Source organism: Aulonocara stuartgranti (assembly GCF_965226115.1).
Source record: "Aulonocara stuartgranti genome assembly, chromosome: 16".
Lineage (NCBI taxonomy): Eukaryota > Metazoa > Chordata > Actinopteri > Cichliformes > Cichlidae > Aulonocara > Aulonocara stuartgranti.
The window spans coordinates 10,357,393-10,381,939 of record NC_138952.1 but is presented as its reverse complement, the minus strand read 5'-3'; the positions used below and the strand labels follow the sequence as shown (position 1 = coordinate 10,381,939).

General features: G+C 40.5%; 2 protein-coding genes across 2 annotated transcripts in view; both read right to left on the bottom strand.

The window, feature by feature from the left end:
• The window catches only part of dars1 (aspartyl-tRNA synthetase 1), a 31,378-nt gene extending 14,612 nt beyond the window's left edge, over nt 1-16,766 (bottom strand). Inside the window, exons 1-6 of the mRNA XM_082507517.1 lie at nt 16,603-16,766; nt 9,848-9,950; nt 6,680-6,709; nt 6,267-6,324; nt 4,485-4,577; nt 3,168-3,270 (exon numbers count right to left, since the gene is read on the bottom strand). Of these exons, the coding sequence (XP_082363643.1) occupies nt 3,168-3,270; nt 4,485-4,577; nt 6,267-6,324; nt 6,680-6,709; nt 9,848-9,950; nt 16,603-16,625 (410 nt within the window). The 5' untranslated portion in view covers nt 16,626-16,766. The remainder of the gene's footprint in view (nt 1-3,167; nt 3,271-4,484; nt 4,578-6,266; nt 6,325-6,679; nt 6,710-9,847; nt 9,951-16,602) is intronic.
• A 2,745-nt stretch (nt 16,767-19,511) lies between these two features.
• On the bottom strand, nt 19,512-21,666 carry LOC309690613 (C-X-C chemokine receptor type 4-like). Its single transcript, XM_082507775.1, has 2 exons — nt 21,561-21,666; nt 19,512-21,186 (listed from the first exon to the last, which is right to left on the bottom strand). The coding sequence occupies exons 1-2, from the start codon at nt 21,576-21,578 to the stop codon at nt 20,056-20,058; spliced, it is 1,149 nt and encodes a 382-aa protein (XP_082363901.1). The 5' UTR covers nt 21,579-21,666; the 3' UTR covers nt 19,512-20,055.
• Nucleotides 21,667-24,547: the final 2,881 nt, after the last annotated feature.

Genomic DNA, 24,547 nt, shown 5'->3' with positions numbered 1-24,547 from the left:
TGAACAAGTGTTACAACATAAATTCCTGGCTGTAGTCGCTTTCAGATTTCTTCAGCTTCGAAGTTATAACATGTATCATCTTATAATACCACTTTGAACCCCAAGAACCAACAGTAAAATCAGCATATCACTCTAAATGGCCTCATATCAGCATTAAAAAGAAGGATTCTTGCCTCCTGTCGATGACCTCAGAGGACAGTGAATCTCATTTACAGGTAAATGAGATTTTAAATCTCAATGGGTTTTTCCTTGTTAAATAAAGTAATAAATAAATAACCCCCATCAGGTGATGACACGTACTCTTCCTCGGCCACACAACAATTATGAAAAATAACTAGTTTTTAACATAACTGTTCCTTACTCTGCCTCCTGTCAGTTTTAAAATCCAAATCTGTGTACATCCAGGTACAGTACAGCATCACAAAGTAGTGCTGTTCACAAAAAAAAACAACCAACAGTTTTAAAAAGCGCTCTGAATTAAACCGACCAACTCCATAGCAAACAACTGACATGTTGTTCCTTTTCAGAGCTCAGCCACAATTTCTTCGCTGCTCTACATTCAGCACTTGAGAGGTACTTGAGAGTAAAGGTTGAGCACAGGCAGAAGATCACTTAATTAAACTGTGAGAATGGACGGATGATCACTTGGACATGCAATACAAGTAAGGGGATTCTCAGCAATGCAATCTCCGTCCTTAGAGCAGTTATGAGGGGATTTACTTGTAATCCAGGGTCTCAATCAGCTTGTCAATCATCAGACCACATTGTCTGACACTAAATGTGCGCCACAAAGCTACAGGAGTGATAGTGCCACCTGTTCTTAGAGATACAACTACAAACAGAAGCACAGCAACAATGTTGTTTTGGAAACCTGCTTGGTAAGCAACTGCAAAGTGGTATGACTTTGCTGTTGTTTAGTTCTGATGCAAGATGGTGTTGTCTTGACAACCATGTCATCACTTTCACTTGCTGTGGTGTTAGGCTGTCAGGTGGCATAAGATTGCAAAACAATCCAACTGTCCGACCACAACATTGCAGAACAAGACTGAGGAAGTGCTGCACATAAAAGAAATCACTGGTTACAAAAATATGTTAAAGTGCAAGGAGAACACTATTTATATATAAATTTATATATAGTAAAAGGCACCATCTTTTGACGTACCCTCATTTTCAAAACATAAAAAAAAAAAACCCAAAAATTGCCAAGTATCGTGCAGGGCCTCTATAAGCTGCCCACACAGCCCAGTCCCACTGAGGAACATGAACACTCCACAGGAGCTCGTGTGGTTTTTGGGACCTGGATGTTCGGTTCTGTGGCGACTCTGTAGCTCAAGCATTTTTCAGAGCATCCTGTTGAGCTTTTTTCCTGGTCAGGCTAAACCCTTGGCTTTTTCGTAGTGTCGCTCAGGCTGTTCTGGGGCAGTTTCAGTGCACAGACAGCGCACACCGTCCTAATGAAGGAGGCTGCTGCTGTCAGGGAGTGTCGGTGTGGATGTTGTACACCGGGGATTACCACAGCAATCGAATTTTAAATACATGGTTGGTGTTATTCATTTCATCTGTTAGGGGTTCAAATGTTGAGGCTTAAAGGAAATTACAGTTTGGAGCTGCAGACCCCTCTCTGCCCGTCTTTGGAGCTATTTTGAAAGCCCCGATGCCATATTACAACAGCGGCAAGAAAAAGGCCAGCTCAGTGACTATAAAGAGGAACTATGGCTGTGTCAGCAGCTGGTGATACTTGTTACAAAGTTATGGTCAAAACTCTGGTCTGAGCAGCAGTGACCTTGACCTCATTAGAAAAATTTGCCTGTGTCTGGGTTAAATTTCCCATGAACCTCATGATACCGCAACAAACTTACACCGAGATCTCAGGGCCTCATTTCTGAAAACATGAACATAATGCGTGCGTGTCAAATGGTAATTTAGGCACATGCTGCCCGTCATCAAACATTTAGCAGCGCCGACTTGTTTACATACGGCTCAGACAGCTGTGTACATTAAAACCAACGTTCATTACTTACATCTTTCATCAAGTCTCGTGTTTTCAACAAACCGTAGCAAAAGAAAGCCAATGTTATCACAAGCATTACATGAAATTAATATTTGTTCAGCGGTTAGTTGCGTAGTTTTGTGTAGTCTAATACAACAGACTGTTTTGAATGTATTCAGGGTGGATCAAGGATCAAGGTAGGAAAAACTCTGGGGAAATGCAGCGTGAGCAGCGCCTGCTGCCAATGAGGTCAACGTCTCGAACGTCCCGTTACGGAGGTTGACGACACTCCAAAGATGTTTGGCAGTTTTCAATCAAATCGTCTCATGCCAACTTATAAGCCTCAAATGTTTAAAAATGTTTTAAGCCTATCAGAACATCACACTTGTGCAACTAAATAGTAGCTACACTTTAAAAGAAAAAAAAAAAACACACACACACACACATTCATTACTGCAATCCCTGCATTGCTTAAGATCAGTGTTATCCCATGTCTTAACTGTCATTTCAGTCTTGCAGATTACAGTCGGGGTGTTACCTTTTGCTTAATTTAGCAATGTCTAAGAAGATGTATTATGTGATAATTAAGTTCTTCCCTCTTAAATTCACTAAATACTGGGCGTACTTCAAAATAACTGTTTGGGTTTTTTAATGAATAAACTGCATATTTCAGTAAATTACATCAGGTGCATCATAAATCATCATGCATCATTTTTTGTGTCAATTTAAAACCCCAATAGGGTTTCTTTTTAAACAAATAAGCCCTGCTGCAAACCTCTAACGCGAGCCTAATCTAACATCATTATCAGCAACACCCCTTTTGTTTCTTTAATAAAGTGCACATCCGTGGATGGTTATGTCCATTCATCGACTACCAGTAATGGGCTATAGTTTGGCTGCTAACATGACTAATGATTCTTGGCTCTTAATTATTTCTCCCTCCTCTGATCCAAGGAGCTGTATCTGCCATCTTGACAGGAACTGCCCCATTAGGCCACTGCTGTATTCCGCCCTGTTGAAAGCCAGCTTTTACTGCCAAGTGAAAAAATGATTGATTTCCCCGCCCTCCACCTCGGTCAGACGTGTGAAAATGGATCAGTGGACCGTTATGGCCAAGGTTTTTTTTCCCACCATTGTTTCTGCCCTCTCTGACAGGAAGAACAGTCTCGGTACTTACTTTGCGGCAAACTTGACCATCTGCTTGCTGGCACGATCCCCCACTGCGACCAGTGCCTGCACGTTAAACTGCTGCTGACGCAAGACCAAGAAGCATTGCTTCCCTGAAAGCAAAACAACAATAGATAGAGCTCGCTTTTTACAATACAAGCATAACAGCCTTGTCAGAATAATACCTTGGGCACTCTGTCTGAAGCTAAGTAGGTTTGTTCAGTCAAAAGGGCTGTGTGTGTGACTTGAGATGAGTGTCTCACAGCTGTAGGGATCAGATGAAGTGTCAAACATTTGCAAACAGAGCCTTGTCTTTGAAGAGCACTGTGTGGAGAAAGGCTGATTGCTACCTTCCTATCAAGCATATACAGGGACCTAGGAAGAGTGTAAACACGTTAGCCACAAAGACTGAGGGCAGGAGATAATCAGACCACCCAGTTACTTTGATGTTTGTTGCCTGTGAGAACAGGGCGGGTGGTGGAAATAATAGTGATGCCAAAATCCCACCAACAGATGTACCTCATCTCACACAATTCAGGATGTTATTCTGCTCACACAGACATCCTACAGCGAGCAGAGAATGAAGACACAAGTGGAGAGGAAGTGACTCTTGATTCTGGAAGTTATCTTTAAAGGAAATGGTTAAAAAAAAAAAAACATCACAGAGACTATAGTTTATTTGCAAAAGGCTCACTGTTTATGGAGAGGAGCAATAACCAGGCAAAGCTCAGAGGGTTATTGTATTCAAACAGTGAAGCTTCGTGACTGCCAGCAACTGGAACTGAGGGGGGACAGGTTATCTGATCTTCCAGTTGGCAGTGACAAGCTAGCCTGACGGTGATATCAAAAACACCTTCAGGTTGTCAATCTGCTTAACAAGGAAAGAGTGGAAAAACAAATCGGCTTTGTAACGCCTCACAATCTTAAAAAAAATTATTTCACAAACAGGAGCAAAAAGTCTTTTAAAATTCTGACTTTACTCTGGGAGTGTTTGGTGCATAAAGTTACAATAAAAGCTTTATGCTTCTCTTCTAGCACAGGGCCTCCAGTGTTGAACCTAAAGACAGCGATGTCTGTCATTTACATCATTTGAAATGGAACACCAAGTGAAAGCCAAACGGCACTGCTGTTTGATCTTGAAGAGAAAGTGCTGCTGTGAATAAAAATGACCCCAGGGCAGATGTTATAAACTTTTCAGTATAGTTCACGGCGGATTAGCTCAGGGGGCATCTAATCATGGCCGTTTGTGTCTTTCACACAAAGAAAGCTGCAGAACCAAAAAAACAAAAGAAAAACAAAAGGTGAACAAAGGGGGAGGTGATCTCACCTTTGGCTCGGCTGGTATGGACTCGGGCGCGCAGCCAGATCAGCTGGTCAGCTTTCTCAGGAGTAAGGTCTTGGACCCGGACCAACTCCCTGTCTGGCTCGCACACGCACGCACACACACAAACACACACGCAAAATATTTTATTACTTCAAAGGACTTCGCTTCCTCCATTTCCCCACCTGCGTGCAAAGAATCCCTCCCCTCTCTTCCCTACATACTCCCAAAGGCAGAAAGAAAAGCCAATGAGCATGCTTGTGCACGTGTAAAAGTGCAGACAATAAAATGCTCAAATTACAGGCATGCCTAATAAATAAGAAACACTAGGAGACTTGCCAAAAGCTGTCTAACTCGTCTGCTCTCTTTGTGCTCTATGACAAATTGACTCTAGTTTCACCTGTATTACTCAGAGGCATGCTTACTCTTCATTATCAGTGAGCAGAGAAGGCAGACACCGAGGCTACACCAGAGAAAACAGAGCCGCCCTGTTGGCTGAGAACTCTGTCAACCCACATGAAAGCCCTCGGGTTTCAGCCCCCACCTCTGCTCCAGCTCCATCCTCGTGGCTGAGCTTGCTATGCAGGTGAGGGAGGCACCACTTTGTTTGCTGCCAGTGGAGCTGAAAGTGCATCCAGACAGATGGACGACATCAACAGGTCCGCCTGCTGCCTCGTTTATCAAACTTTATACGTTACCGCTATTATCACTAGCATCGCTTAAATGGCGACCAGAGATGACACCAAAAGGATTTTTCATGATGTTATCGTGTTAAATCAGTATGACTGACAGCCAGACAAAAGTTCAACTGTGAAGTTCTGGATTGGGAAGTCATCGTGTACACAAACATGCAGCAGAGTTTACACTTTGTACCACTGCACCAATGCTCAACCTGTTTTCCACAAAAAGTGTCCGACCTACATCACTGTTGTATAACCGACTTGGAATCTTTTGTTTTTGACAGCAGCTTAGTAGCCGGGCCACCGGCAATGATCTTGATTAGCCTTTTTTCTGTTTGTTTTTGCACTCGAGCCTGTTTTTCTGTCACCTTTTAACTTTTAACTGTAGTCTTACACTAGTTCCTGTTTCCAGCACTGAGTTGACTCATTTCAGTCTGTCCTTGTTTTTAATTTCATTATCAGAAATATATTTGTTACATTATGATGGAGACCTAAAATGTTATTCCCTCACCATGTTATTAATAATGCTACTGAAGTTTCCCAAGCTACTGGATCAGAGATAGAAACCAAGTCTGTGTGTATAATGCATCTATGGTATCGTCTTACTGTTAGTTCATTCATTCATAAATAATAAGAACAAATGATCAAAAATTCAGATATTTCGTTCAGTCTTTCAAATTCAGGCAGACTCTGCTATCAAAATCATAAAGTTGTTCTGTAACATTATAAAATAAAGACACGCCGACGATGACATTTACAATAATAAAACCTCCGTCCTATATTATCGTTGTGTCAACAGAAACTCTCATACTCTTATGAACCATCACGTCAGCCTCTCATTACATCATTTTCATCACTTAGGATACAACCAAACATTCCTGCTAATGTTAGTGATCCATCAAGTTGGCAAGCACAGAAACATAATTGAGTATTTCCACACTGCAACATGTGGAACTACTCAAATAAAGGAGCAAAATGGGACTATATGGCAATGTAAATCTAATAAAAATCTAATAAAAAGATGTTTTGTCTTCTTTTTCAATACAAATCAATTTCCGCTTTCAGATATGAAATGCCGATGAGTGAAGAAAGTAGCTCCCATACTAACCCAGCTTTTGTTGGGACTGGACCATAGCTGACACACCATATCGGTCCTTGGCAAAGTCCTTAAAAATCAAAAGGGTGAAATCTTTAGCAGCATTTCATTTAACCATTAAATGAAAACAGTACTGACGCATGCACGTGGACTTTTTTGTTCTCCGAGACAGTTCTGCCACTTTGACTTCATAAGCTTCTGACGTCTGTCTGTCTACTACATCTTAGACAGACACAACAGATAATGGGGCTTATCATAAAAAAAAAAAACTGAACAGAAAACAGGCAGGGAGAGGTTTGCGTGCAGGTATTTGCATACAAGTTGTTGCCACGGTGTGAATGCACAGGCGCCAAAATCAAAGTCAGTCATAAAAGCAGAGAACTTGTATCGGAGGACGAGTGCTGTGATCTCTACGAAGCACTTACATCTTCCTCTGCGCTTTGTTGTTCAGAAGCCTGAAACACAAAGAGGAGAAAGGGATTTAAAGGACAAATAACTAAGAAATCGCAACAAGAGGACTATCAATTAATTAAAAGTTTAAAACATCCAACTTAAAATGTTGTTGTTGTTTTTTTTTTTACACCAGGCATGTAAATCGATTTTTCATCTCACGCTACCAGGGATTTAAATACAAATAATAGACTGCAATTCAATCCCAGAGCCAAGACTTAGATGCTTAGAATGCACAGCTTATCCACACACTGCTCCAGCCCATCAAAGACAATGAGTAATGGCAGCAGGTATTGCTTTGTAATAGAAACAGTGTAAGTGAACAGATATTCTTTATCTCCGCGCTGACTTCTGGGCAAATAACTCTCAGAGCGCGATGAGATCGAGTCTTGGAAAAGTTACAGTTCCATTTTCTATGCAAATTGACATTGGTGTACAGAAATATCTAGTGGCAGTTGAGTGAATTGGAATCGCCCATTCTTGCTGTGAAAATCCCGTCACATGAATCCCGTCGATGGATGATATTACAGCTTGTGATCAAGTGCATGCAAACAGGCTACGGCCACGAAGCAAGCCGAGCCCCATCGGTCCCACAGAAACGACAAGTGCTGGCAGAAAACCCTTGCAAAAAAGCGCAAAGCAGAAAATAACGCAGCTAAGGCCCAATAAACATTCGGTTCAGCTTTGAGCTCTTCCCCTAGGCAATGCTTGCTATTCCAGCGCGATAGAGGCAGCAATATCCAGTGGATTAAACAGTGACAGCACCTGCTTCTTCCATGAAACATGCTGACTGGATGAATTCAGCTGGAAGAAAGGATTCTTTGCTGTTTTCACTATCACAGGCACTTCAGTCATGACACGACTATGCAAAGGGTGTCAAACTAGATGGGACATTTTCTAAAGATTCCCTTATTTATATCCTGCAGATTCTGCTCTAAAGGTACGCCTACGGGAAAGAAAAATATGTAAGATCACATCAGTATTAATATCTGTGCATTTCATTATTGGAGAAATGTTACCAATTCACAATTTTCAAACTTTCTGCTACTTTTTTTCCATTTCTATATGGCCTTCATAGCAAATACAGCTCAAAGGGGAAAGAAGCGTATTAATCTGAAACTACGATTAGCAAATGTGACCTGAACATTGTCAGGACCTTGTCTGGAAGCCAAAATTGCATCAAAAGTCTAAGTGGTTAGCAGGCTTGCTGAATCACGTGTTTAAACAAGCAAACAGCTTCTCTTTCAGTTCTCTGATAACACAGGATAGGATGTGCAGCATCATATCTGCACACCATTTAGTGGGTGGAGCTGCTGTTCGCTGTGTTTAGTACAAAAAAACACCACTATTATCAGCTCATCAGCCTAAGTTTGGGCAACAGCAGAAGTTCAGCAAAATGTCAAAGTTTGTGTAATATGAATAAATATGTGACTTCACTAGTTACTGTGACATTACAGAAGCCCGCTAACAGCTAATCCATCTGCGTCACTGGACATCAAGAAACATATTACTCAATCTGCACGTTGGTGGAAAATGTGTTCATTTCACTTGGTGTGATGGGGAGATAAGTCTTTGCAGCTGAAAGATCTAGTATCCCATCTATCCATTGTTCATTTTGTGTAGGGCTGGGTGATATCTCAGTTTAGGTTATATCAATCGATACCCATACATGTTTCACAATATAGATGAAATAATAACTTCTGCCAAGCTTAAATGCTCCTTTTTACTCCTAAACAAAGATATACGTTTAATTTTGCAATTTGTAAGTGCTTACTTTTGCAGAAACATGCTTTCGACACAGTTTGCAGTGCATGCGGCTCCATGTAGGAATGTCTCCATGGAGCCAAATTCCTTGGACCCTTCTCTTATACAATGTCCTTGTGTTTAAGCCTCAGGCTGCGTCTGCTGGGTTGTTGTGTTTTGTAATGCTGTTGCTCAAGTTGACATTAACATGTTCTGTTGTTGTTGCCATTTATCTTGCTCAAACTGAAATACTAGCGTGTAAGGCTGCAGCAGCCCAGAGATTAGCACATGTGCTGCTGCCAGCTGCTCCTCCTACACTCTGTGCGTCAGCCCAACATGATGCGGCTTCAACTCTGTTTCGACATGATTGGTATGATGCGGCACTATCTTCAAACATAAAATACAGAAAGAATCAGTTATCGCCTTTATATTGACCCATCTTTATCTTTCTATCATCCAGCCCTACTTTTCTGTCTCTCATTCATGTCTGGGTCGTTGGGTCAGCAGTGTAGACGGAGAAGTCTTGACCTCCCTCTCTCCAACCACTTTCTCTAGCTCATCCAGTCTGCACCAGGATCTCCTCCTGGCCATCTCTACATTATTGTAGTGGAGGGGTTTGCATATCCCAATAATGCGTGAGGGGCCAGACAAAAGTGATTCAGAAAACCAAAGAAAAGAATTCAAGGCACCAGTTCACCCTGTCTGGGAACCAAAGTTACTGAGGCCTCACCCTAGAGCCAAGCCTGAGAAGGGTGCTTAAAGAAGAGTCTGTGGTGACGGGGCTTTAGCCCAAGGGCACAGTTGGGCACAGCCTGAAGAAACCCACCTTCCTGTGGGCTTTCCACTAGTAGTAATAACAACAACAGCTAGTACTAGTAACATTTAAGACAGAATAAAATGTTAGCAAATAATGGACTAAATTATTGTTAATATGAAACATGGAGTGTGCTGTACAAGTGATCAGAACAGGACTCAGGGGGTGAAGAGAAAACATAACAGAGTTGCTGGAATTGGATGAAGACTGGCCAAATTCAAATCAGGTGTGACTTATCTGTCCATTTTTTTAATGAAACATGGTGAAGGGGACAGAAGGTTGGCGACCCAACACAACACAGCACACCTGTCAGCTTCATTTATGGTGGGCAAAAGCACAGTATTACAATAAGTGGCAAAATGGTTCAAATGGCATACTAGGAAGGAACTTTTCACTTGGTGTAGAAGAAAATAGCACTTTGTTTGGGTGGATATAAACACAGCCAAAATGACAGGAATACTTAAACAATGGAGTCTCCAACCCAGCTGAACCCCAAATGCCCACACAACAGCACGTCACACCCTTACCAGCTGTACAAGGGTGGCGGATGCAAAACAACAAAACAGAAGAAAACAAAACATCTGACCATTTTGGCCTGTTTCTCAGCCTTCTTTGCAGCTTTCTCCGCTTCCTTCTGCTGTTTCTTCAGGGCTTTCTTTGACTGAGCCTGCTGCTCCTCCTCTGTTGCCCTGAAACAGGAAGAAATGCACAACATAAACATTTCCTTCGACTTCCACCTCCTATTTCTTGTGCATCCCACGAGGAAGTTATTGACCGCCTGGGAAAATTAATTCTGAACCATCACCACCTCCAGCCTTTAAGTATGCACTACTTTTATTCCCATTGTTGTTCCAAACAAAAACTGCTGGAGCCTGTGTTAACAGAGGCACGGCAGAGAAAAATCTGAACTAAGATCGCCTGGATAAACAGTGCAGCTTTAAGAAGATGCTAGCCTGAAAATCTAACATAGAAAAATGGAGCTCATTCAATTATGATAACACTGTGATAACACCGTGCCTTATCAGAAAGTAAAAGATGTCTGTATTTGCACAACAACCACCATACTACACAGCACAACATAACGCAGGAGCTGATAAGTATTCAACTTTTTCTTGTAGAAAAATTTGGTTTATGCAAGCAACAGGTCAACAGACACTCTCATATGTAGGTGAACATGTAAGTCACAAAAGAACATAACGGTAAAAAAGATAAGCAGAGATAAAACAATCATATAAAATATTGGGACTTTTTGCTTTTCCGTCAGCTGTTGTAAACGTGTGCTAAGATGACAGGTGTATGAATGAGACCAGGTGTCTAATCCTGAAGGAAGCCCGCAAGCTATAAAGGATCCGCTCCTATTTAGTCACAGGAAATAACACGGATCAAAGGCCGACTATGAATAGCAATAAAACCTAAACAAGACACAGAAATCACAACATATTTTGACTTCAGACCAAACTCGTACTTCCCCCAAGGATCCAAATTTAATAGTGACACCACTGTCCCAACAACCACCACTGAGATCTTTTATGATTTAGAACCACACCATATATTTTCCCATTGAAATGAAAAAAAATACACCACGATTCAGGTGGTGAGGCTCATTCTAATTCATCCATCCATTCGCTTCCGCTTATCCTTTTCAGGGTCGCGGGGGGTGCTGGAGCCTATCCCAGCTGTCATAGGGCGAGAGGCGGGGTACACCCTGGACAGGTCGCCAGTCTGTCGCAGGGCCAACACACAGGGACAGACAACCATTCACACTCACATTCACACCTAGTGGCAATTTGGATTATCCAATTAACCTATCCCCACAAGCTGCATGTCTTTGGACGGTGGGAGGAAGCCGGAGTACCCGGAGGGAACCCACGCAAACACAGGGAGAACATGCAAACTCCACATAGAAAGACCCCGCCCTGATGGTGGAATTGAACTCAGGACCTTCTTGCTGTGCGGCAACAGTGCTAACCACCGTGCCACCGTGCTGCCTCATTCTAATTCAGCACACATGAAATTCAAATGTTTCTCACCTACACCTAAAACTCTTTGCCACATTATCCTGTTTTAAAAGACAGTTTGAGGCAGCCTATTGGTTGGTCTGTTGCTACCTTGTGCTATAAGCGTGTTTGGAACCTGGATGAAAACGGCACGAAGCAGACCAATTAAAATGCACTCAGGTTGTATTATTCATGTGTTCTGCCAACCGGCTGAATTCGTTAAACTGGATCAACAGCCTTCCCCCCCAGGCGAGTGAGATCAGCCTGTGGTGCAGATGTCCACATGCATTTATAGTCAAACTCTAAGCCTTTGTATTTGTTAAAAAACACATCATTTAATGACAGACATACTGCCATATGTTGCACAGTCAGCTTTTTTTTTGCAGTTGTCAGTTAACACATGCATAGTATAGATCATATGGGCGTGTGCCCAACAGTTACAAAGTCCTAACACAACATATTATTGTAACAACATTTCTAATATTACCATATCATAAAAGACAAACAGTTAATAATAGTTTAATATGAAACAAAGTGGTACCAGTCATTGTCTCAGTCATTGGCTGAGACTCAGCAGTGTAAAGGATGTCACCAGAGCAGCAGAAAGCTCTTATACTCACATAATAGCCCTGCGTACTAGGGATGGACCGATCCGATATACAGTATCAGTCCGATTCAGACCTAAATTACTGGAATGGATATCGGGGAGAAATAAAAATTTAACTCCATCTATTACATTTCACAAAAGCACCTCACAAAACTAACCCAGGTAGTGACCTTAGCACGTTGGAGCAGTGTGCATCACGTGACAGAGCGGCTGTTGCGTGCGAGACCCGTTAGTGGTCTGGAGTTACTTCACACCGAAAGCATCTGGAGCCTCGCTACGTGCTGCCAAACCGGCATTTCATCTCCAAGCAAGCATTCCCAGAGAAGTAAAGCAAGTGTGTAAGTTCATCTCTGAACGTTTGTAAAGCATTCCTACGTTAAGCTTAACAACCGATACATGGAGCTCAGATGTTTGTGCGTTGTCATAGCTAAGTCTGACTGTACAATGGATGGACTCAAGTTTTACTTTGGAAAAAAAAACAAAAACAAAAAAAAAACAGTGTTGCAGCCTAAACAGTTCTGTGGTTCAGAAAAACCCTATGAAAGACACTTTTATTCATACTTGTGTTAAGTTTTGCACAGAAATTACACAAAATCCACTCTCAGGTTAAATGTGATAGAAACAGCTTACACTTACATCCATCTTGACAAAAGGTGAGTGTCATGAAGCCGTGTTTGCATTTATTTGCACTGCTTTCCACTCTGGATGTCTATTTATGTTAAGCTTTAAGTATAAAGGGGTCCATTCTACAACCTGATGTTTTTAGTTGTTCAACATAAACATTATTTTGTGCTGATGTGCTTCTTTTTTTCAGAAAGAAAGAGTTTTTGAAATCTGCATCAAATTTAATTTTAAATTACTTTTTGAAATATTACTTTAAATACTTAGATTTAAAGTTCTGCTAGAAGTTTAAATGAAAAGATCAGTATTACTGAACTGCAAAATATTTTGGGTGCAGTGTAATTTTGCATACAGGTATAATAGAATAGCTTTAGTGTTTTGTCTTTTTAAATTTGAGTATGAACTTATACAAAATGCAGCAAGATATATATGCATTAAAAACAGTTTTACTGATTATAAAATAGATTATATCGGATTCATATCGGTATCGGCAGAAATCTAAATTTATGATATCGGATATAAAAAAGTGGTATTGTGCCATTTCTACTGTCTACACGAGATGTGTCTAGCTACGTCACACCAACCAGAGACTACTGAACATCAGCGATATTGAGCAACTTCATGACACTGCAGGCTAAAAAAATACTAGCAACAAATAGAGGTTGGGATAGCGTTGACTGACTTGACCTAGCAACAAATACATTAGGCTATCTAGGGACATTCTCCTTGGTGTCTTCAGCAGTTTCTTCCCCTGTAGTTGCCTAAAGTTGCTAACAGTCATTGACTTCACTGGCTCTCCCAGTTTCCCTGTTTCTTCCTCCTCCTCCTTTATGACTCCTTCCAAGCAGTCATAAACTACTGACTCTTACCAGAATAGCCAATAAAACGCATGCCACTTCAAACATGTTTTGCGTTTGCACCTATCAACTTTCAAAAGTCATTTAATGGCAATAATAGACTCATGGAGCTGTAGGGATTAAGGATTATAGCTATAATGTCAGTGGCTGATATCAAATAACATGAAATGAGAGAAACACTACGCAAAATGACAGCACACACAAGGGAACTGATGTGTTATTAATCTTCTATTTCATGCTACCAAGCTGGTGACTCCACTCATTCAAACTGGCTGGTGAGATGTTAATCTAAAGCTTTACAGCAGCTTGTCTGCAAATAACTAAGCTGGCAGTCTCAACACAAACATTGTAAGTACCGTGATATTTACTTTGGACTTTTTTTCTGCTTTACACGTGCTGATTTTTTATTTTTATGGTGACTCACTCACGGTCTATTGTAGTTTTGAATGACTTAACCATCCACTTTAAAGTTTTGATGTGGCCCATAAATGGAAATGGCACGAGTAAAGCAGACTCTAGAATGAGCATGAACAAAAACCATCAAGTCTGACATCTGCAAACGTGACTTTTAAACTACCTTTGTCCAGTAAAGTTATTCTTTAAAATCCTCTGGGCTGTTAGCCTTCTTAAGTTATTAATCATGTATGAAAAGGACAAACATTCTGCTCACCAGATTATTTTCTTTAAAATGAATACAGACCTCCAAAAACCCAAGATAACCACAGCTATCATTTAAAGGAGAACAGATGATAGTAAAAGTTATTTTCAACTTTGCAAGTAATAGAATCAGTTTATCATATTTTAAAGTGAAAGGATAATTGGAATAGCTGACCTCTCGCAATTACACTTGTGGTCAAAAGTATACACTAGCATTTGGTTTAATGTCCCTCAGTAAGTCACACCTCGACCAGACATTTTTCGTAGCCTTCAACAAGTTTCTGAAGACCTGGCCACTCCAGTAGTTTAATGTTAGCCTGTTTTATCCATTCCAAAACCAGTTTTGATTTGTGTTTGACATCTTTTTCCTGTTTGAACATTCAATTAAATCAGAGTTTAATTGAATTCAACTGTCTATTGATTTTAGGTGCAGTGAAGAATTTAAATGTAGTCCTCCTTACTTATTCAGTTCACTCTGTGCACTATACCAGTATCACTGGCAGCAACTAAGCCCCAGAACATGATGCTACCACCACCATGCTTGACAGATGCCCCAGTGGTCTTAAGTCTAAAAGCCTGACTTTTACTCCTCCTATTAGCAATCTCTGCCTCATTTGACCTCAAAGCTTTTCTCTAGAAGGCATTTGGCTTGTAAATGTGGGCAACTGCAAATTACAGTCAAAGTTGGAAGCACTGACTTTAGAGCATGGGATTCTTTCTTGGTGAGCAGCCTCTTAGTCCATGGCAATCTGCTCTTTAAGTCTGATGTCATTAGCCATGCCTGGGCCCAAACTCTGCTGCAGGTCCCTAAGTCAAACTATCACTGCGGCATCATTCAGAGTTGAAAAACTGTCTAAATTCTTTCATCTGTAATAAAATGATCAGTGTGGCTGCTGGACCAGTTTAACATGCAGGCATCCATGAAAACAGAATTTATGAAATTTAACGGAGTTAGAAGTTAGCCGGGAGTTAGCTCGTTAGTTTCCAGCTAAATAAAATATACCAGGTTCAGACTGAGAGAGTTCTGAAACAAATTAAGACCTACAGCTCTGCTATCATTTTCGACATAAATGAAGACAGGAAAGTAAACAGCAGTGATGTTTTGTAGGGTTACTCAGGTTTGGCTCGCTGGTACATAATGATGTGCTACGTGATCGCTAGCAACACAGTTATGTTAGCATAATATAAACACAGTGAAGCTGGAGGATGAGTGCTAACTTTTTTTCCCCCAATGTGTTAATGTGAGGATTCCCAATGGTTAGGGAAAAATGCAATCACATGGCAGGATGCTGTAAATGGACCGAACTTCAGTCAGGAGAACAACTGCAATATGAGGTTAGTCATTACTATACTGCTGCATCGGCTGGGCTGTAGTTACATCGTAAGGTTTTAAAAACTGAACTTTGAAATGAATAGTGGTAATAAAAGCCGAGAGAGGCCGACAGTGGTCACTGACTGTTTTTAGGGGCTTGTTGAGAATAAACAGAACAAGATACAAAGCATTAAAACACATTAAAAACACAGCAGCCTTAATAAGCGCAGAGTGGTTTGGGCCTGGAAGCAGGGTTCATCACGTCATCACTTAAAGACCGGATATAAAACTCTGCAGTGGACAGTGACGATGGTGATACAGTAGTTTCCAGTTCATGACAGGCTTGAGCACTGGTGGTTCCTGTTTTGTTTATGAACATCTTCCAAACTTTGGCGAAGTGGTGACACATCTGAACACTATTTGTGTACAATTGTTAGAGCTGACAATCTTGGCATTTTGATCAGCTACGTGCTCGAAAGAGAAACTACCAGTTGTTGCCAATCGTGATCACTACTGAGGACTTAACAATGGGGCTTTCAAGAAGAAGAAAAAAAGACCTAGAACATTTAGCACTATTAAAATTAGTGAGTGTATGTATACAGTTAAACCTGTATGTATACCTTGGATTTAAACACACAGCTATTTTTCCCCTTTGTCCCGTTTTCTTTGTTAGTTCATTAAAGATTTATACTGTACAATCATTCCACCCTGGAATAAAAAAAAAACAGTTCAAAGAACTCATTCCAATTAAAAATTACCATAACATTCATGCCTGTAATGAGACTATGCAAACTTCTGATCACAGCTGTACATGACGCATTGAGAGTATATATAGTGCAGCTAATGTGTGAAAGATTTGCTTAAATGTGACATTATTTAATTCAGATTCCAGGTTTGACTCAGCTGCAAAGACACACAAGTAAAGTATAATATTTTAAAACAATTTGAACCCACTTATAAAACCATCAGAACACCTGTACCACTTCTAAGAGGTCGTATTATCTTCTTAAAACTTCTCACCAGAAAATCGAGTGAAGCCAGTATGAAGTCAAATTTTACAGCAATGTGAGCAGGTTAAGCTAGTCATGGCTTCGTTTTGTTTTTTGTCTCACACTTCTTACACCTTTAAGCTTTTAATTTTGCAGCAGCAGAACTTTAAAGTGTCTGATGCAATCATCTGTCATATTAAGGCAATGCTAGCCGCCTGCTCTCCGAGTTAGCATACCGCAGTAAGATCATTTTGCGCTCTGAGATCTGAGGCACAGCTTAACACTTTATTCATATTCTTACCCCTGCAATTCTTCTTTCGTCATGTCGACTTATTCGCTTGTAAAAACTTGGGAGAAAATGTTTCACGACTGTGTGACAGTGAGGAGCACGACATCAGCTGTTCGCAGCATGCACGGGCACGGGAACAAGGGACCTGTTTTGACGGCGCACAGAATACCGGATGTTCGAGATCCCGGCTAGAAACTAAATTGCACTACGCAGTTCCGACTGACTGAGGTTTATCCGGCAGGTTGACAGAGCAGACAAAACAGCCCTATTGCAAACAAATGAAGGAAATTTATAGAAATCAAGAGTAATCTGTTGAAAAGGTGCAAAACAATCAAGGAAGCACGTTCAAGCCCTTTGTTTTTCTCCTGTTTTTTTTAAATCAATGTTCAGACTGAGACGATAAAAGAGTATTCTCTAAAAACAGGTTGAGATAACAGATGTAAGTCCTAGATCCAAAACGACATCATGTCTAAGCCCAAAGTCTCTTATAATATTATACAATAGAAATTAAAGAAAATGTATGTTCCCCAATATAAAACTTAATATTGGCAGCTGATTTAAAATACCAAGTTCAAAGAATTTTCCAGTAAGCAGTTACAATGCACATACTTTTCTTTGTTATCATGAATTAAAGTGGGACTCTGCAGATTAAACAGAACATATTAATGGTTTGTTTTTGTTTGTTTTTTTTGTTTTTTTTTAAAGAGTTACTATTATTAATAACAGAAATGATTTTTGGTGGCAAAAAACTGACTATTTGCAGACTGTGGTCTTAAGTGACTTCCACTGATGGCACTTTATTTCCAGAAAAAAAATGTATTGTATGCTCATCACTCTTATTTCACTGATGGGTTACAAAACAATTACATTTAAGAAAGTAACATCTGAACTAATGAACTCAGCCCACCAATGGCAACATACACACAAGGAAAACAACAAAAGTGACCACATGTGTGGGCTGTTTTACACATCCACATGAACACTAAAAGTGACACTCCATGAAATTACTTTCACGCCTTTGGTTGAGTGCACTAAGTGCATCCAGGTATCCAGTGACCTTTGGAGGAATGACGTGCACAGCGAGTGATGGTGGTTTGAATACAGTGGGGGTGTCATCAAAGCTTTTCTCAGGCTCTTACCCACAGGAGCTCCTGATAGAGGAAGCAGCCTTCCTGCTGCTCACTTTTCAACCAAAACAACATAACCTTTAGTGGAGCATGTAACCGCCCTGTGGCATTTGTGTTTCTTTCCTGCTTAGCTCGCATTAGTCCTTTAAAATCATCTCTGCGCTTACCGGACATGTCACTCATAATTTTAATATACATCTCTCGACAGGAACAGTTAAATGAGCCCCTGCGCACACTGAACAATAGGCTGAAGTCCCAGTCTGAAACTTTGCACCAGAATCCATAGAGATAATGAATGACCAATTGAAACAATTTCCTCCCTACTTCAACAGCTTTGGCCTTTAACCCAGAAAGCCAAACAAGAAACACTTCTCTGCACGGGTTTGTTTTGCCTGCTACATCACATGTCAGAAAGTTTGCATTTTTGCAAGAGAGGATATTGATGTTTTGCAACAAAAAACACAACACTGACAGTGCAGTAGGGCAGCAGTGTAGACTTGAGTTGTTCAACGGTATATTTTGACCAAACAGAGAGAATAATGGCTTTAATAATGGATGAAAGGGCACCTTCTTGCAGCCAAGGATGGATTCCCTCGGGGGGCTGACCACTTAAAATTTATGCACTTAAATGGGCACTTTAGTCAGTCTCAAGGAAAACGGCATCTGCGTATCCAATTTATTATACCGATGCTCTGTGTTTCTGAAAAGGAAATTATCAAAACATATAATCTGTCAAGTCCATTAACAGATGATACAGATATTTCTGTGTTCAATACCTGATATCAATTCATTCGAGTAGTGCATAACCCTGATATGTGTAATCTGAGTGCAATCTTGCACACGATAGTTGTGATGATCACCATCCAGCAAAAAGGAATGCAGATCAAGAACAGTTATGTGAGTTATGTGAGTACAGTAAAGGGTATTTTCCTGCACTTTGTGATGAAAGCAAACTGTTATGCTAATTTTGGATCGTTTGGGTCCATTTCCAAATCCAAAAAGCGCCTCATGTTTAATTCTGCTTTACTGTGAGAGGAAAATACCCACTAACTTTGTGGGTGAATGGAAGCACTTCTCACCTTTTCTATATGTAAAGACATGGAAATGTATCTCAGTTGGAGCTTTGAATGAATGAATGACTGCACTGCATGGCACAGCAGCTTGATGCAAGGACTTCTCACCTCTTCTACATGTAGACATGGAAATCCACTGAATAAATGCCAGGGCTGCATTGTACTGCAGCCATTTGATGGCTTTATTCTACTTGAAAGCTATTGTTGTCCTTCCTAGCCCGAGCATCTGTCTGTCTTTGTTCTTTGCACATTAAATGTTTAAAGTGATGAAAGAAGATAAAAGATTCAGAACAGAAAGACTGGTGCGTCTGTTCAAAGAAATATATTTTATGTTATCACTGTATAATATCAGATTTAATCCTTCTTATTTTGCTTCAGTTCTGAATGATTATTTCCATTCTGTGAGTCAAAGAATGACCAAGTTGAGTCATTGAACTTCTGAATGACAGGGAATGATAAAAGTCAATAAGTCAAAGGGGACCTTAATCTTTCTTAAGACCCATATGGTCACTAATTAAAATTGAAGACTTTAGCTTTTGTGTCACAGCTGCTTAAGATGTAAAAGTGCACAGATGTTCTTGCAATTAAAGGGCCTGTCTGTTCATTCCTCCTGCTTTTCAGCCAGTTCAGGTGGTGACATTTGTGTGACACTCCCCCAACCCCCTTGATAATACACATGCACACACGGGAGTAGAAGCCAGTGAAAAGGCGCACCACAAAATATGTTTGAGTTTCTTTTATTTTCAATACAAACACATAAAAAACAGTACAAAAAATCATTTTGAAGGACTTTTACAAAAGTTATTTTACAAAACTCCAGTGTGGATGACAGCAATAAATTATAGCTTTCAGATAATCGCACAGCTTAGGTGCGAACATAGATATGCTACAAACTATGTACATGTTTCAAAAAGCAGCTACCAGTCCTAAAAACCCCCAGAAAGGACATTGTGTGTCCGAGCTTTGATACAGCATCAAAGACTATAGGATAAAAACTAGGACAATGGGTATTGATTGTAAAACTGAATGAATGGAAATGAGGCACTGCCTGAGGACACGATCTGCTTTGAGGAACAGAAAATAAAATACAGAAAATAAGAACCACAAAAGCCACACGACTGAAGTACAAAGGCACACACACACACAAAAAATTTTCACGTATAAAAACTCTTTCATTTACAATTGTACAGATTGTAGTTCTTTGAAATTACAGCTTAGCTTTTTCACTCCTGAGAGTATCAAGTCACAGACTCCGAGGCTGACAGTTAACTTGACAAAACACTCGAGGATTCCGACTCGGTTGACACAGATGAAATTGGCCCTCGCTTTTTTGTCATGAGAGTCACTTTCTGACTTGATCTGCTGCTCGCTGTCAGTGCACTCTTAGCTGATTTCTTAAACTTAACTCCCAAGAAAGCATAGAGGATGGGGTTTAGGCAGCAGTGAAAATAGGCTAGGGCCTCAGTGACAGAAATCCACTTGCCCAGCGCTTGCTGCAGTTCACATGAGGGGGTGAGCACATTCAGCATCACGAGGTTGTCCAAAAAGATGCCAACACAGTAGGGGAGCCAGCAACAAAAAAAGCAAAAGATAAGAATGACTGTGGTCTTCAATGCCTTTTTCTTCAGTGTCTGGCCCTTTGCGCCTTGTGCCAGCTTTGTTATGATAATGCAGTAGCAGATGAGGATAACCAAGCCTGGCAGAATGAAGCCCACCAGGATGTGCTGGAAGCGGAAAACAACTATCCATATGACGTCACTTTCCACTGGATACATGCGCTGGCAGATAGTCCTGGAGTCTGCCGTTTCCTTGCTTTCTTCTTTCAAGTTGATATTTGAAGAGCTCACGCTCTGCACTCTTGCAAAGACCATGTCAGGTATGGTCAGAATGGTTGCCGGCAGCCACACACCCACGTAGATCACTCTATTTGCAAGAAGCTTCCTCGTGGCTTGGCTGTTGGTAGCCCGTACAACTGCCAAGTATCTGTCCAGACTGATGAAGGCCAGAATCAGCACGCTACTGTACAGGTTGATGGTGTAGATCATGTGCACAGACACGCAGAGGAAACCTCCAAAGTACCAGTTTTTGGCTACATCCACAGCCCAAAAGGGCAGAGTGAGGACAAACAGGAGGTCAGCGACAGACAGATGGAGCCGGTACTTGTCTGTCATTGTTTTGACCTTTTTCTGGTAACCCATGACTAGTACAACTAATCCATTACCAACTATCCCAAGAATGGATATTATTCCGTACACTGTAGGTAGGAAGATTTTGTTGAAGTCATTGCTGAATGTCTGGCCACAGATCTCCGGTATATTCAGGTCTGTAAAATCAAATCCAGACCCTTCTGATATGTTGTCAGAAGTGTTGCTGGTAAAACTATAATCATAGTTGAACTGGAAAAGAGAAAAAAAGATTCAAAAGTTAGAAAACAGAAGAGATCTAAGAGGATCATTTAATTACTTAAGAGCGGCAGATTACCTAAAAATTTATTATACATCTCCTATAAATACATTATAATATTTTATGATAACTTTTGTCTTAAGTTGGAAGTGACAATGAGAAAGTCCTCTTCTTCAAATTACTTTCTATCTTCAAATTACTTTTATATGGAAGGAGACACTAAGTTTAAGACCAGTGAATTACTCGACTGTAAACACGTGGAAAAATATAAACTTTATTCACGCAAAAAAGAAAGAAAAAAGTCACACATACAACAAGAAAAAACAATCCCACACACAGGTTGGGGGAACAACAGAAAAACACTCACCTCCACGCTTTCATCCATGGTGATAACAATCCAACTTTGGGACTAGTGAGTAAAGGTTGGCATGAGACGCACGACGATAGTTGTTTGTTTCAGCGCCTGCCAATAAATACTATTCCGTGCCATTAACTCCTCCCCCGAAAGGGAGGGAGGGGCAGCAGCAGGATGCACGCAAAGTCTCCAAAAAGGTTCGCTATAAATCAAACTTCTGTACTTGTGGTAAGGGCGTTTGTGAAAGTATGTGTTTGAAAAACGTTTGGTTTTACCTGCTACATTAAAAAAAAAAAGCGAGGAGCTGAAGTACGCGTCTGGAAACGGTGTATAAAACCAATTTGGCAACTGTGAAAAATGTGAAATTAATGAAATCTCGGATTAGGTTCAAGAATAAACATTTTTCTTGATGTTTTGTCCCCTTTTCATTAAATCTCGATAGATTTGTGTTTTTTAAATGTAAAAAGTTAAGAGCGCTGCAGTGAAATGTGCTCACTCAATGACGTTTTGGAGAACATATAAATACCATCACACGCGATTACAGACACTAAAAGAGGAAAAAGGGTCCCTACAAAAGTCCCAACAGTTGAGTTATATGGAAATTAGGGCAATTTTAGGATTACACGGGTTTTTTCACGTTACACGTAATCTGGCTCACATTTAGCGCTTCACTCCTCAGGCTGCGTAAAGTGAGGTCTGACATTTAAGCTGGTCATTAAGCCCCCACACCCTCGCTGTCTTATATTTCTCCTAACAAATCACTTAATAACCGTTTCCGATGACAGATTTCATCAGTAGAGGACTGAGTTTCTCCTCACCTTTATACACAACCTGTCACTTTTCAAGCGCTGTTATGTCTGCGCTCTTAAGTGCTAAATGACCCCCAGCGGATCTAAAAAAGAACCACACACCCTATAACTTTTTTTTTTCCAAACGGCTTTCAAGCCTCAGTGTGCAAAGCATTCATTCTCCCACGGCTCCACCAAACCACTCTGATTTCAGTTGGGTAATGACAACGCGACCGGGCCACACAAAACTCCCCGCCCTCCTCTGAGACGGAACTGACGGTAGTTTGAAACTAAATATGCTCCATGTGGCACGCAAATACCACTTCTTGTCTTTGATATATGAGAGCAGTGATAGATTTTGTGAGTCCCATCTTCATCACTGATCTCCTCCTTATGATAAGGGCTGATCTTGGCTTTCTAGACGCATTCGTTTTGAATTATGGGAGACACGTGTTTCCCCCCCTTGTCTATATCAACTCTGAGCACATTTATAAAGCGGTATATCAAAAGTAGGCATCATTAAAGTTTAAAAGCTGAAAGCACTCTGTTAGAGACACATACCGTTTAAAAACATTAACAGCCTTGAAAAAGTCTCCACAGTTCACAATTTAATTAAATAAAATTGGCAGTGAGATCTAACAAAGGTTTAAGAGAACATCCTGGTGCTCAAAATGAGGAAGTTTTTTTTGGAAAATACCATAGTCATGCCTTACTCATGAAATTCCTGCTAATATAAGAAGATGGACCGAAACTGCCATTTATTTGTTTTGTGGCTGTGGCATTATGTTTCTACTACAATAAAATGTCCAATGTAAAAAACGAATATAGGTGACCTAAGGAGAGTCAGTCCTGCTTGTCACTCAAACTGATGTAACGAATTGATATTAGCCGTTCAGTCAAGGCGTGTGCATCTTTCTGTCCTTGATGTATTTGTAAAATCCCCGGCAGTGCGGCTGAGACAGAGATGTGCATTTTACGTTTTCACTTTCTGTAGTTGTGGCGTGTGCAGCTTGCTGTACGTGTAAAAGTAAAAATGAAACAACTGTAGTAAATAGCACAGATCAATATTCTCAGAGATATTAATCACGCATCACTGGATATGAATTAAAGCGATTGAAACGGTTACGCGTTGAAACTCTGCTGTAGATTAATCCTGTTTGTTGTTCTCAGATCCCCATGCAGCTGGACTCCTGAGGGGAGGAAACAAGGGGAACCTGCAGCTCAGAGAAAGGCCACTGTATTGGTATGATGCTGTTATCAATGCCGTTCAGACGGAGACAGTTGTTCTGTTATCAGTCCACGAGCAGAACTGCTGGATTTCATCTCAGTGCTGAATAACACAGAGCATTTAATTTTCTACATTCCATAAATCATTTTGGCCACAGAGGGGAATTCTAATGACTCACTTTTTGAAGATATTTTCAGAACTATTTTTCTTTCTCAAGCTTTTGTAGGTTGAAAACCAAACATTTTGCTTATATTCCCAAGGCCTGTTTTCAATTCCAAGGTTTTGTGTTGTGGATTTAAAGGTTTTTGAAATTACACAGCTGAGAAACACACAGCTGCAGCAGTCTAAACTATGCTTTTTGAGGGACACTTAAAAAAAAGACTTAGCAGGCTATTGGATAAAGCATCAAGCTATTATAATCTGTTACGGGCTATTTTCAGTCAGGTCAGTGGAGGGAGCAAGTTGGCAAATCCAATTATTAATGAAACCAGCTGAAAGTGGAGCAAAAATTAAGAAATACTTGTGTTGTAGTAGCTCATACAGCGTCTGATGTAAGTCTTGCCCATGATGGTTTCAAATGTCACCCCACACTTGAAAGGTCTTTATAAATGGTAATCACTCTTATAGGCTTGGCCTTGTAGTCCAGAAAGTGCCTTATTATGTTCTAATAGGTGATAAGCAGAAAACAACCCAGATCATGTAGGAGACCTAGAGTGGCATTCCTTGTAAACTCTCACCACTGAGTAGTTTTTGGTGCCTAAATATAATCAAATAATGAGTCTTAATCTTCTTTTTTGGTGCTGAAAAATTAAGCCAAAGCAGAAAAACAAAGAACTGCAGTTCCTCTAACGGCCATGTGAGGTTTTCTCCAACCACCCTATAGACGACTATGTTAAAATACCCAATTAGCAGCATTAAAGCCCAAGTTTACGGCCTAGTACCTTTTCAAAAACAACTATACAGTGGGTGGATTTCAAACTTGA